Source organism: Merops nubicus, unplaced genomic scaffold, assembly GCF_000691845.1.
Source record: "Merops nubicus isolate BGI_N331 unplaced genomic scaffold, ASM69184v1 scaffold964, whole genome shotgun sequence".
Taxonomy (NCBI): domain Eukaryota; kingdom Metazoa; phylum Chordata; class Aves; order Coraciiformes; family Meropidae; genus Merops; species Merops nubicus.
In genome coordinates, this window is record NW_008602049.1 from 4,867 (window position 1) to 19,137 (window position 14,271).

Below are 14,271 nucleotides of genomic sequence, written 5' to 3' on the forward strand. Positions count from 1 at the left end.
TATGCTAAAATGTAAAAAAAAAAAAAAAAAAAAAAAAATTACACAGATCATGTCATTTGTGTGTGAAGAGCCAGTGTGTATGTAAAACCATTCTTTTCCCTCAAGAAAGGCCTGGAGTCCATTTATTCAGGCAGGATGTCTTTAATAGTGTCTTATGTTAAAATCAGTTTTAGTTGATAGTGGAAGGACCACTGTTTTAGACCCTCCCTTTTGTTCTATATTCTGTATTCTTTTATGAATGTTGTGTTCTGATTTCTATTTCAGGAATTTCAGCTCAGGAGGAAGATGAAAGATAGTGTTGCTGAAGAGTGTTTATATTTGGCTTTTTCTCATCAGTGCAGAGATTGTATCTTTCCTCTTCATACGTCTATTTCACTGTTTTTGCTATCCTACTGTGACTGCAAATTATTCAAAGTTTTCCTAGTGCCAACTGGTGAAGATGTGGGTGATCAGTTTGTGACAAAACTGGTTGGCGATCTCGAGGTCCATCTAATCTCCAGGCGTCAACTTCCCGCGGTTGTGCAGAGCTGCTGTTTACCTGCTCTTGTCATGAGAGATGGCAGGTTCTGCCGAGCTGGCCTTTCTGTTGTCTTAAGGCATATAATACAAAAAACATACGAGGCAGATCCATCTAAAAAGGATGTTTTGGAACTCTTGGGCTTTAAGAAGACCTGCTTAAAAGCTTGTGCTGAAGTGAGTGCATGCATCTCTTTCTCTTACACACATTAATAGAGTTTTTTATAAGCAATAGGTTAGGCCTCCGCATAGACCCCTGAAGAGCTTCACTTCTAGCTCACCTTCAGGTAGAATGTGAACCATTAACCACCTTTGAGTTGATATTTCAGCCCATTTGTCACATAGGAGTTTGTATCTGGCCACTCATCCATCAAGACTGGCCTTCCTCACTCCTTTCAGAAGGTTGAACCCAGTATTTCATGATTGCTATGTCCGTGGTTGCCATTGATTACTATGCCTCCGTCCCAGTTCATTCCTGTTGGAGAGCAGCAGATCTGGGGAAGTTTGTCCCAGTGTTAGTCCCTCTAGCACTAGCATAAAGAAATTGTCCCTGATATCCTCCAGAAACCTCTGGGTTTAATCTCCTCTTGGAACTGCTGGAAAACTTGATTCCATATTGCAGATGGCTGCAAAATGAATAAACTGAGTAAGAAAAGACAGGAGTCTAGAAGTATTAAAACTTTGAAGTACAGATACTAAGAAAAAGAGGATAAGGGTAAGAATATGAAAAAATAATAATTATAAGGTGCTGTTCAGTTAGACCGAGGTTTTTTGATGCTGTGTGCTAAAAAACTGCTAATAATAGAATGCATTTCTTTAAAATATGCTCAAAAAATCTGTTGTAATCTGGCTTTATTACCAGCACTTGGTAGAGATGGCATATATAAATTGATCACAGCTTTGCTTCTCATGAGTTCCACAGCTACCCTAATCTTGTGCCAATAGTAAGGAATAAATTTATGCCATATTGGATAACTGTTCATTCTGCTATATATAATATTTAGCTTCTTAATTCTGCTATTGCAAAAATAATACAGGCTATCTGAGTTTCTAAGATTACCAAAGAATGTATTTAAAGCTGGAATTTCTTCAAGTGGACAAAAAAGTACCTTGGGTTTTGTTTCTTTCTGTAGAGGCACTAATTAGATCCACTTTTGTGACAGGTTAGCCAGTGGACCAGGCTCTGCGAGATCAGCATTCCGCTGGCTGTTGAAGGAGTTTTGACGGGGTCTCCTGAGCACTGTCAGACTATTCCTCCTGACATTTTACTGCTTGAAAGGAAGCTTGGAGAACCTGTCCGAGTACATAATGATGACAAAATTCGAAGGCAGAAACTTCAACTACAGAAGGCAGGTGCCAAGGCTGCAGTACCTGTACTTGGCAGCGGAGCAAGAGAGGAAGGAAAAACAGTGGAAATGCATGAACGTGCACTCCCAAGTTTGGAACTGAGCTTAGCTTTCTCCAAGCTCCTTGTTCAGGACCTATCAGATGCAGCCAACAGGGAGGCCCCTCACATCAGGAGAACAAAAACCTCTGATCTTCCACTTTTGGACCACGTTTTTGCAGAAGGTCTTTATTTTACCTTGGCAGATATTGTGCTTTTGCCATGCATCCATCAATTCCTGGTAAGGTGACAAGTTCTGCAAATATTAAGTAGTGTATATTTACTTTTTTTAAGAACTGGAAAGTTGCAAACTCTGTTAATTTAAAATACATTGTGTCATTTGGGATGTGAATTTAACCTGAAGCAGAAGAGAAGTCTGGTTTTGTATGAAGAAAAAACAAGGATAGTTGAGATCACCAAAATTGCTTTTAAACACATACCGTATCAATACTTAGTACACACTGTTAACTATTAAAATACTATGCTGAAATATTTTGGTTCCAAGTTGCCCAGAAAATTCATTCATGAAAATATTTAAAAAGGACCCATAAAGTACGTTCTAATATGCATAAAGCAAAAAGTAGGTAGGCATAAACCTGTTTTCTTCCTCTACTTTAGTGTGCTAGATTTATGATCATGACTCGGTGGATGTTTACTAAAATGAGAACACTTTATCCATAAGGAATTTTTGGAGATTTGGAATTTTGATTCCATCAGAAATTGCAAATTTTGAAAGGAGGGAGGGTTGAGAGGGGTGTAATACTTTTAAAATACTAGAAGGGATATCACCGATGACAGATTTAAAATGAACACTGAAAGTACATGGTAATATACATAGGAAAAATGTGAGCATGAAACAATTTTAATTTTTATTTCAGTGTACTGGAAGGCAAGGCAAAATGAGTTCCTAACCAGCTTGTTATACTTCTACTATGTAGATATTATCTGGATTGGTATTTTCAGCAAAGACTTAGGGAGGCAGTGAATGTAGTGAGATTCAGGGACTATGGTGGCTTTTTAGAGGTGTAAATCCTTGGCTTTTCTTATCCATACTAGAGCTGAAGAGATATTCCAATATTGACTAGGCAAAGACTTCCAAAAACTCATTTGCCTATCACAGAATCGCTGTGGTTGGAAAGGACCTTTAAGATCATAGAGTCCAATCATTATCTAACTCTACCAGGCTACATCTACACCATATCCCTGAGCACCCCATCTAGATGGATTTTAAATAGATCCAGGGATGGTGATTCAACCACTTCCCTGGGAAGCCTGTTCCAGTCCTTGATCACACTTTGCTGTAGAAGCCTTTCCTAATGTCTAACCTAAACCTCCCCTGGAGTAACTTAATGCCATTTCCTCTTGTTCTCTAAGTTGTGGCCTGTGAGAGGAGGCCAGCACCCATCTCCCTACAGCCTCCGTTCAGGTAGCTGTGGAGAGCAATAAGGTCTCCCCTCAGCCTCCCTTTCTTCAGACTGAACAACCCCAGTGCCCTCAGCCACTCCACATAAGGCTTATCCTTCACCAGCGTTGTTGCCCTTCTCCACACCCTCTCCAGAACTTCAATGTCCTTCTTGTACTGTGGTGCCCAAAAGCGAACCCAGTACTCAAGATGCGGCCTCGCCAGTGCTGAGTACAGGGGGACAATCACTCCTCTAGTCCTGCTGACTGCTAATTTATGCAGTCAGCTAATGCTAATTTAGGAATCCTGCTGATTCCTAATACAGGCCGGGATGCCATTGGCCTTTTTGGACACCTGGGCACAGTGCTGGCTCATGTTCAGATGGCTGTCAGTCAACACCCCCAGGTCCCTTTCTGCCCAGCAGCCTTCCAGCCACTCCTCCCCAAGTCTATAGCCTTGCGTGGAGTTGCTGTGGCCCACGTGCAGGACCCGGCACTTGCCCTTGTTAAGCCTCATACAACTGTCCACAGCTCATTGCTCCAGCCTGTCCAGGTCCCTCTGAAGGGCCTCCCTACCCTCATGCAGATCAACACACCCACCTAACTTGGTGTCATCTGCAAACTTACTGAGGGTGCTCTCAATCCTCTCATCGTGATCATTGATAAATTTGTTAAAGAGGAGTGCCCTGGGGATCACCACTTATGTTAGTGGTATGTAATTTCTTGAAATTATCTTGAGATTTTTTTTTCTCTATAGGTACTTCTTTTTAAAATACGATGTGCTATGACTTCTGAACTGCTTATTTGTCTTCATAATAGGTTAATTATTCTTAACCTCTGCTGTTGTTTTCTTCTACTTCCTAGGATTGATTTCTTTATTTTGGAGGAAACACTCCTTTGTAGCCAGCCTGGCTTTTTATCAAGCCCTCCCACAAAATAAGCCAGTTTCATAGCACATCTGTAGATAAGTGTGGGTGCCTACAAGAGCATAATGCCCACATATCAGCAAACCTTTTATTCTTCTGTGCAGTTTTGCTTTTACAGAACTTAGTCTGTATTCTTCTTCAAGCAAGGACTGATGGCTGTGACCCTGCTCAGAAATGAGGTGATGTGTCTAGGGAGCCAGCTCTTTAGGATGTGTTTCAGCCCCTGAAACTTCAGTAATCTGTAGTTCTGTCATTCGTAGCGTTGCTACTAAACTATTTTCCACAGTTTGCAGAAGGTCCTTTGTTTATTGCAATGAAAGGAGAAGTTTCTGGGAAAGGTTACACTGCTAGGAGCACTTGCAGTGAAGTCTGTCGTTGAAAAGTTAATGATTCCCCTTGCAGTCCTATGAGATTTGCTGCTTAATTTTTTTTCCTAATAGAATCTTGGGTTACCTGTCTGGTCCAGTAACATACTGATAAAAAGTCCACACTTTCCTTCAGGGAAGTTAGATGTTTTCGTATCAGATTATATAAGTATTTTGGAAATGCCATTCCAAATACTGGAAAAAAAACAATGAGCTGTCTTCAGTTGTCTTCATGCTTGTCTTTTTTCTTCACATCAAGAGGCTTTCTAAGCACAGTGAGGAAAAACAGTGTATGCTAACAAAGTAATATAGACACTATATAATGAGTATATGCAAATTATTCGGAGTATAGGAGGACATCGCATCTTGAGGTGTGTTTAGAGATCTCAGAAGGTCTCCCAGTCTGTGTCTATGGAGGAATTTGAAACCTTCAGAGAGTTTCACTAAGGTAAAACAGGAAAAGCAATGGCACAGCTGGCAGCCAGGGCACCACATGGAATGTGGAAAACTGAGAAATAAATCTGTGCTCCTTAACACAGCATGTCATTGCAGAAACTCTGTTGCAAGTGGCAGAGCTGACTTGAGAAGTTCCTGTACTCCAGGATGCAGTTTGTGAGGCTATAGGTTGTGTCAATTTGAATGTAATTTGAATCAGTAAAATGATTCAGGGTCTCTGTACCTTTAGGTCAATGATCACCCCTTTGTTAGAGGAGAGCCTTAGTCACTTGGTTATTGAATATTTGTGGGGGATCTCTCACTTTGTACAAAATTTATCTGGGCCCAAGAAGGTCATTCCATGTGTGTGTGCCTCTACTGGTGGCTGATTTTTTTGTAGCACTTGTCCAGTTAAGGGCCAGTGTCTTGCAGATTCTGTTATACAGATAATTACGAAAATATATCAAAATGTTTAGAGGCTAATAAAGCCACGGAATTTGATTTTTATTGACCTTTTTTATAACCCTCCTCAACCAGTCTTTTCTTCCTTGACCCTGCTCTCACCTCTGGAAAGAGGTAGAGCTTTACTAGTACAGGTGACTTGAGCTCAGATCAAAACCAGTTTTACAGTGGTAAAAACTGAGGCAAGACTGTGAGAGTCTTGCTCAGCACAATCTGCGTACTTAACTTTTATGAGGATGCATGCACAGAAAAGAATTCAGGAAATAGCAACTGTGTCTGTCTCCCATGACAACAGAAGGCTATGAGTTTGCCTACCAGCAGTACTCCTGCAGCTGCTTTGGGAGTTTGGTAGTTAAGCTGGTGTCTCTTCCCAGCGAGAGCTCTGGGTGAGGTTGATGTTTGCATTTTGATTTCACAGGTTGTGTTGCCATATTTGCCTTGCAGTGGTTGAAAACAAATGGAATTCCTGGAAAAGATGCTGTCAGTCAGATTGAGAGGAAAAAAATTCTAAAATCAGGCTAATTATTAGCAAACATTAATATGTGACAAATACCCAGTTTGTAACTTCTTTAAACAAGATCATCATCGTCAGTGGATTTCTATAGGATAATAGGAATATGGGAGCCCAGAAGTAGGTTAGTGTGGCTACCTTTAGATTAAGATGATGAGTTATTTTACAGAAATGGTTATTAATTAATCTTTGCTTTGTTTGTTTTGCAAAACACATAACTGAGGATTAACAGCAGCTTCTGTATGGATGACACTAAGCAGAAGTAGTGAGATAAAATGCTTTCCTGCTATTTTAAAATCTTCAATGTATTTCAGTCTTTATTTTTCCAAGGCCTCTTTTTTTTTTTCCAAGAACATAACTTTTTACAGTAATGCTTCATTTGCTGGTGCTAGGCATGAGAAGATTCTTGGATTCAGATGCTTAGTAGATTTGAGCAATCCAGTTGAAATTGTGCTGTAGATATACTGTGAGCAGCTGAGAATGCTGTATTTATTTGCTTTTCACATGTGGTCCTTGAGCACTGGTGGTCTGCAGATTACAGGCTATATATTGTAGAATAGATTTCTGTCAGTGCACACCAAAGCTAGCTTCCAGTTTCATTTTTACCTAGATTATAAGAGCTCTGGGATAATGTTGCTTTGTTTCTGTTCTCTGGTGATGATCACTTTCTAAGCAATAATACCTTGATTCCTATGGTTATCATCAAAACTGAGTGACCTGCATCTGAAAGCTTCTTGCAGGCAGTGGGTTGAAACCATTCTTGTTGATGGAAGTGCCAGAGTTTAATTCTGTATTAAAATGTTATTTACCACTTATATAACTGGGCTTCCCAGATTGTCTTATTGAAAAAAAAAAAAAAACCAAACATACATTTTAGTTGCATTTCTACTTTTCTTTAAGCATGTGAATAATAATGAAATCTTCAATGGGTATGTGTCTGGAAAGTATCATACAATAAATACAAGGAGACCTGACTAACTGATTGTAATTATAATTACCAAAAGTAAGATAATGAAGCTGAAGAATTGTTTTCACCTCATTCCATTTCTGTTATCTTTCCAAGGTTAGCTTTGTTAGGCTTTCTATTAGTTGTAACTGTTTAAAATGAATAGAAGAATAGCGAAAGCGCCATTCTTCATCTAGGAGGAACCACTCTTCAATTTTAAAAACACAATTTAGAACACTTGTTATGAAGTGTAACAGTGCCTCTTAGAATTGCTTTCTAAAAGACTTCTACCTTGATTGAATTACTGTATTTCTGCCTGCTACTGTAAGTATTGAATTAGTTACTAAAATTACACAGTTCATCCTTCTTTAGCTATTAAGAAGAATATTATAAACACAGCATGCAAGAAAGCTGCTTGAATTTTTGTTCCATTTCAAGTGTTCTTTACCAATTTGTTTCCTGAAGACCAATATATGAAGTCTTCTCTTGGTCTTTTCTTGGTCTTTTCTCCCTTTCCCTGTAATCATGTTTTTTAATTTTCTGCCGAAAGCAGGCGCAACATCACAGAATGGTTGCGGTTGGAATGGTGGAGGTTGGAGGGCACTGCTGGAAATCATGTTGTTTAACCCCTCTACAAACAGTTGCCTTGGGTTGTGTCCAGTCAGGTTTTGAGTGTCTCTAAGGGCGGAGATGTCACAGCTTCTTCTGTAAGAGGGTGATCTTCATTATTGTAAAACATTTTGGAACCTGAAAAAAAAAAATTACTGAAGTTCACCAAATCTCTTTAAAATTAGCTATTCCTCAGTTAATAATGTGATTTGGGTATCTTTTATTTTTTTTGTAATATGTGCATTATATTCTTATTTAATAATATTTTTTTTAAACTTAAAATTCTAATTTGTTGAAGGCCACTTCAACTATCTTACCATCACATATACTTAATTCAGAAAAGAAATATACTATTTTCCACTTCTGTCTAAAAATATGAAGCTAAGATGGTAAAAACGTTTGAGTAAATGTATTATTTTAAAAAAAAGTTTTGGATTCAGTGCTAGTAAATAAAAAAAAAAAAAGCCACAGAAGTAGTGCAAAGACTTCAGTGAAGACCAGGGACAATGTATGCCTCTGCCTGTTTTGCTCTTACCACATAGTCAAAGGTATTTCTGACCTGCAATTGCCAGGAAAATAGCTGTCTCTGGATGGGCTTCTGAGGGCTGCAAGAGTGCCTGTGGGAAAGAAGAGCATTCAGTTACTATAATGTCTTGCTTAGATTTTAGTATTCATTGCAAATTACTGTTGTCCTTGGTTGCTTTGGTGTGTGTTTTTTTTTGTTTTGGTTGGTTGGGTTTTTTTGTGATGACCAACCAAAATGAATCATTCCCTTAGTAGGAATAGCAGGTAATTAAGAATATTACTGAAGTTGAGTTTTCCTGTTGCTAACTGAAAGGATTATTAAATTGGTCACATCAATCTCTTCATCCTGTTAAGCAAATGGCAGTTGCAGATAAATTTCTAAATGGCCAACTGGCAACTCTACCTGCAGGCCTGAGCTCTCAACTAGCTCACTTTTTGCGTTACTGTGCTATGAGTAACCACCCTCAGCATGGAGCTGGGCTCACTTCTGTAGTTCAGGCCTTCCTGAGGCATGTTTGAAGAAATTTACAAAAGAAAAGCAAATAATCTTTCACTTTTATTTTTCTAGGTTTTCAGCAAAAAACAAGGCAAAAGTCTGGTAAATTTGCCTCTGATATCCAGTTGGTATCGAAGAGTTCAAGAAGTACCTGGGGTAAAGAAGGCTGCTGGGAAATGCAATATGGAGCTTCTCCAGCTTCCAGAGTTGATGTCTGCTCCAGAGGAACAGCTGCAAGGTTTCTCATCAGTTCCTGAAGAATCAGAAGAGGAGAATGAAGACAGTCATTTTATAGGTGGTCCGAGGCCAACTATGACTAAGTTAATGGTAATTTAATCTATTTAGTGAGCTATTTTTGGTAGAAATATTCTGCTTGATTTGGAATAGGTGAAATTTATTACAAGTGCAGAAGCTGGCAGCCCTGAGCAGTAATACCTTTTGCACATCTTCTGTCTGATGTACATTGGCTTAAAAGTGATTTTACTTTTTTGTTCTGTGGTGATATTTGAACAATTCAGGAATTGAGCCAAGATAGGACTGATGGAACCTCTATCAGTAATTTTGAATAATCAAAGTAACTGTTTGTTTGAATTGCAATATTGTATTCCTCTTTTAAAGATATTTACACAAAGGATGACAAAAAAAGTTGCTTTTATGATCAACTTCATTATTCTGTTAGTTCTGTTGGTTTTTTGCTGTTTGATTGGAGCTTTCAACATACAGGAACCATAATGAGCTTCATTAAAAAAAAACATTCATCTTGTTCCATATCTCATGATACTTTTTGCATAGAAGCTGACAGCATTTCCCAAAGAAAATTAACAGGACATTGATGTGTAATTGAGAGAAATATATCATTTGAATCCCATATAATGCAGAGTGAGCTGCCTGTTTAGCCTCCATTAGGCTGGAAGTGTTGCATGGTTTGACGTGATGCCGTTAAACTCAGTGGGAATTTTGCTACCAACTTCAGTGGATAAAGGATCAAAGTCCTAATTCCCTCTCTTGCCCTTTTTGACATAGGAAAATGGTATTGAAGCAAAGTTTTCTCCCCATCCATGCCCCAGCTGGACCCTAGACTGGGCCAATCTGCCTTCTGCAGTCAGTCCTGGAGAAGGTAAGAGGTTTTATGTATGTTTGTATGTATTTAACAGTGCTGCTTTCTGCTGAAAGTACGTACTGAATCTATATTTAGAAATTGTGTTGGAAGGAGTTTTTTAACTTGGTTTGACTGGGGGAAAAATCAAAGCTGTTTCTTTTTTTCAAGTTTGCTGAAATATTTGCTAAGGACGTTGATATCTGAAATAGATTTTCAGCTCAATTTTGGGGGGAAGATTTGGTGGCTCAGCAAGATACAGAGCTCCACCCAAGGTCACAGTGATGCTGATGCCATTTGATAATATTGGGAAACTCCAAATGCTTTTAGTCCAGGAGCAGCAGACAAAAGGACACAAGACAAAAGGAAATTTTCTGATATGAGACTTGATTTTGTTTTTTCAGTTGGATACATCTGCATGCTCACCTCTGCTGTTCTAAGTGATACTGTTCTGTTTCCTGATTCTTGTACTAGTACAGCCTAACTGTTGTCATATGAATCGATTTCTCAATATTTTACTACTAAATCCTACCTGGCACACTGAGAAAACAGCCTCTGAATCTGACAGGGTTTTAAGCTGGATTTGAGTAAACTTGCAAACAGATTACCCATAGGGCAAGTTGTAGAACTGGTAAATAAATTTCCTTTACTAATGTTTGTGGCAGTTAAAATAAAGTAGAGAATGTTTCAATTAAAACTCACTTTGCTTTTTATCCACAGTAACTTTAATTTGCTGGCAAATCTTAGTTTAATAGCATACATGATATTCCTTTTTGCTCTGTCTCAGCTTAGATAATTCAGAATTTGTTAAATGTATGTGGAAGTTCTGTGACTGAATTGTTCAGTCTGTCTATCAAGTTTAGTTAGACCACCTTGCTGTCACAGCTATTTACTGCAGAAAAGATTTACTGATGGTTGCAGTTCTAAAGAATTATTTAGATGATATGTTTGAAAGTTTTGGTAGGGGTTGTTTACTGTTGCAAAACTGAAGAATATGACATCATTATTTACATTGCACTTGCTTAATCATATTTCTGAAGCAGAATGGGGTAGTTAGACTGTTTCCGTTAGGAAGGGACCTACAGCAATCATCTCTTCCAGCTGCCTGACCCATTCAGGGCAGACCAAAATTTGAAGCACATTATTAAGAGCGTTGTCCAAACACCATTTAAATGCTGACAGGCTTGGGGCAGTGACTGGTTCTCCAGGAAGCCTGTTCCAGTGCCCGACCGCTCTCTCAGTACAGAAACGCTTCCTGACAGTCCAGTCTGAACCTTCCCTGGCACAGCTCTGAGCCATGCACATGTGAAAACTCCTCTTTGTTCTGGTCCTGATGCCATTTCTAAAGGGTATTTGATGGACCAAACTGGAGTCATGTTTACATTTTAGATATCCTGTGGCTTTTTAAATTTCTGCTGTTGTGTCCATTACTTCTAAAATATTTAGCTTCTAAACTTGTGTATATTGGCCTTGAGAAGTGCAAATCTGTAAGTGTTTGTGAGCATCTGGACCGTATTTGAAAGACTGCAGAACTTCCCAAAATGTAATATCTTAGTGCCCTCTGTAACTGTTGGTATTCTAGGCTTTTGTGACTGTTGAGTTGTTACAAACTTTCACTTTTGGAAATTTAACACAAAATATTTTAAAATGTATTGTAAATGCTGGTTTCTGTTCTAGTTTACTGTAAAACTTGGCCAGTACTTTTTTTTATAAGTATTTTTTTTTATAAGTACTGTATTTTTTATAAGTTTGTTTTCCAGATCAGAAATGTGTTGATATTGTCTATTAAATACAGAAGTCAAAATGCCTCAGCACTTCATTGTTTCTTCCAAGTCACAGAGGTGTATAAAGACTTAGCCTCAAGCAGACAAACCAAGCCTGTCTGGCTAAATGTGTCTCTTGATACTGAAAAGTTAATTTGTGCAAAATCTCAAGTGAAAATGTAGTATTACTAAGTTATATAAGAGACAAATACTGGAAACTTGCATGTCATTAAAATAGTCAACATTTATTTGCAAGAAATACTTCAACTGGTAGCTGACACAACCTAAGGTCTTAACCAAGCTCAGTGCTTGGCTGTTGTTGAGCTTTCTGTAGCTGTAAAGGTAAGGTATGACTACAAAGATGTACAGACAGCAAAAGAAGTGGGTGGCAGGTCAGAACATAAAAGTGTATGTGGTAAAATGTGAGACTGAAGCAAAACAAGATACTTGCTTCAGCAGTAAAGGGAAGTAATCACAAGATGCATGTCAGTATAGAAAATGTTTTCCTTTTTTCCCACGATGAAAGGTGGTGGCTGAAATTTTGGGGCTTGTTGAAGTAAGAATGCTGAATGGAAACAGTGTGCTGCTACTGGTGATTAAATGTGAGGTCTGTGAGAGAGGAGATTGTTTAGATTCGTGACCAACAAGGAAATGAGGCATCTTTTCTGTGATTGCACAGTTTACACTGGGCAGCAGTAGAAAGCATTTTGTTTTTATCCTTTCTGGAACTTGCAGTCAACTGTGGAGTCTTTGCTTGTGTTCCTTGTCCTTTGTGTGTTTGAAACCATTCCTTTGGGTTAATTTCCAATTAGCTGCAAAGGCTTTTTGGATAGCATGATGAGTTTGACTGGTTATGTTTAGAGGTCCTTCCTTTAGGATCACTCAAAGCACATTAAGGGGAGGCAGAAAGTTGGGGGGAGGGGTGGGAGCGGAGTGTGATAACCTTTGTCACTGGTGATACTTGGTGATGTAAGTTTTTGATACTGTAATTTTTTCATCAAGCATTGTGTTCATTGTGAAACAAAAAAGGGAAGAAAGGTTATTTTTTTTTTCTTTAAAACAGCTTATTTATTTAAGATTTTACCCAACTGTGAAATTTAAGAATGAGAAATAACTGACCCACAGTCTCATAAACCCTTACTTCTTCTCTCATGAGTGAAATACTTGTTAAGCAGGAAGTACTGCAGAGAAGGAAAGTGCTGTATTTGTGGTATCTCATTCTGAAATGACCAGCTAGACTGACAGAGTGTGTGTGTGATGGTATTTACTTAAAAAGGTAGTGGTTAGCTGTGAACAGATTTGTACCGTTCTTTCCAAAGTGTGAAACTACTCACAGGATGAATGTAGCAAGTTTTTAGTAAACTGTTGTGTAGGCTTGTGAGTAATGCCCTCTTCCTCAGAAAAATATGTATCTTTAAATGAAGGAATTGTAGAAGGTCAGGAAAGAGCTCCTTAGCTGCAATACAACTTACTGTCAGGTGAATGTGGAAAAATCACTATCATAGAAAGTAGGAGAGCACGTGCAGTAGGAGATAGAGGGTTCAACTATAGAATCTGTTGAGTTTGAGGTGGAGGAAGATTAAAAAAATGTAGGCAAATAAAGAAAGCTAGGCCAAAATAAATGAATGGATTGTATATAAATATGACTCCCAATGAAGAATGTCAAGTACTTCATATGCTTCATTATTCTTAGTAAGAAATGGATTGATTCCCAGTATTGAATTGTCTGGGACAAGTGTCTGCCTTGAGGTGAAATTTTGCATTTAGAAATTTAAGAAGGCAAATATGGAAGAAGAAAAGGCCTTGCACATCTTCTGTGTCCAGTGCATGGGTTTAAGCGAGGCTGTTAATCCTTTGCAAGGCAATATATACCTGCCTAGCTGAAGACAAAATTACTCTGATCAAATTTGTTTGATATATGTTTGCTGTGTGATCAGTAGCAAGTTGATGACCAAATTAAATGACTGTATAAAACTGTCACAGAAAGGTTAGCCTGAAGGAAATTACACCTTGATTGATAATTGCCCCTTGTTTGCATTCAGGTCTTCAGACTTTCTCAAAAGTTTTTTTGATGTTTAGAATGCTTAGCTTTGAAAACGAGGCAAAATTTGGAAAGCCTGCGGTCTGCTGTTCAGGAATAAGGCTGACCCTTAAATGGTTGTTGAGAAGACATTTGTTACTTTGATTTATAAGTCACAGAATAATTAATGACATACTGTAATTTTTTTTTTTTTTAAAACAGAGAAGCAGAATTCAGGAAATGCAGGTATATAATATTTTAAAGGATGTTTTTATCTCCTCTTCATTTTCTAAATAATTTATGTCAGCTGAGAATTTGATCTTCAGTGCTTTTTCTTTTTTTAGAGAGGCCTGCTTTCATTAATAGGAATATTTTGATATATGCTTGAAAATAAATCTTACTAAAGGTGCCATATTCAATTACTTATGTACATACAAAGTACAGAATGTTCACGTTAGAAGTGGAGAGCTTGTCTGATTGAAGCAACAATGACATGAGCATGAAGCTGTTCTTACTGTGCCACCATTCTTAATGTTTGGTAGCTGTGATAATTTTTGTCAGTCTGGGTATTGGGATATTGTTTTATTTTGCCAAAACATAAGTGAAGCTGTTTAAGCGTAATTTCTGATGACTGATTATCTCAAATAATTTGAGTATTCTAAGAAATTATGAGTAAGTCTGGCATGTGGTGATGAGAATTGACATCACAACGTGTATGGCCAGATGAAAAATAGGAAATATTTTTAACATTGTTTTGAAATAAACTGTTTATGAATTAAGAATATAAAAAGATGGATATCTCCACTGTCTTTGTGT

At 38.1% G+C, this 14,271-nt stretch overlaps 1 protein-coding gene across 1 annotated transcript in view; it reads left to right on the plus strand.

Annotated features, from left to right (window-relative positions):
- The first annotated feature begins 269 nt into the window (after nt 1-269).
- Nucleotides 270-14,271, plus strand: part of GSTCD (glutathione S-transferase, C-terminal domain containing) — a 61,362-nt gene continuing 47,360 nt past the window's right edge. Inside the window, exons 1-5 of the mRNA XM_008938184.1 lie at nt 270-693; nt 1,680-2,141; nt 5,381-5,394; nt 8,657-8,903; nt 9,600-9,693. Coding sequence (XP_008936432.1) covers nt 286-693; nt 1,680-2,141; nt 5,381-5,394; nt 8,657-8,903; nt 9,600-9,693 — 1,225 coding nt within the window. The 5' untranslated portion in view covers nt 270-285. The remainder of the gene's footprint in view (nt 694-1,679; nt 2,142-5,380; nt 5,395-8,656; nt 8,904-9,599; nt 9,694-14,271) is intronic.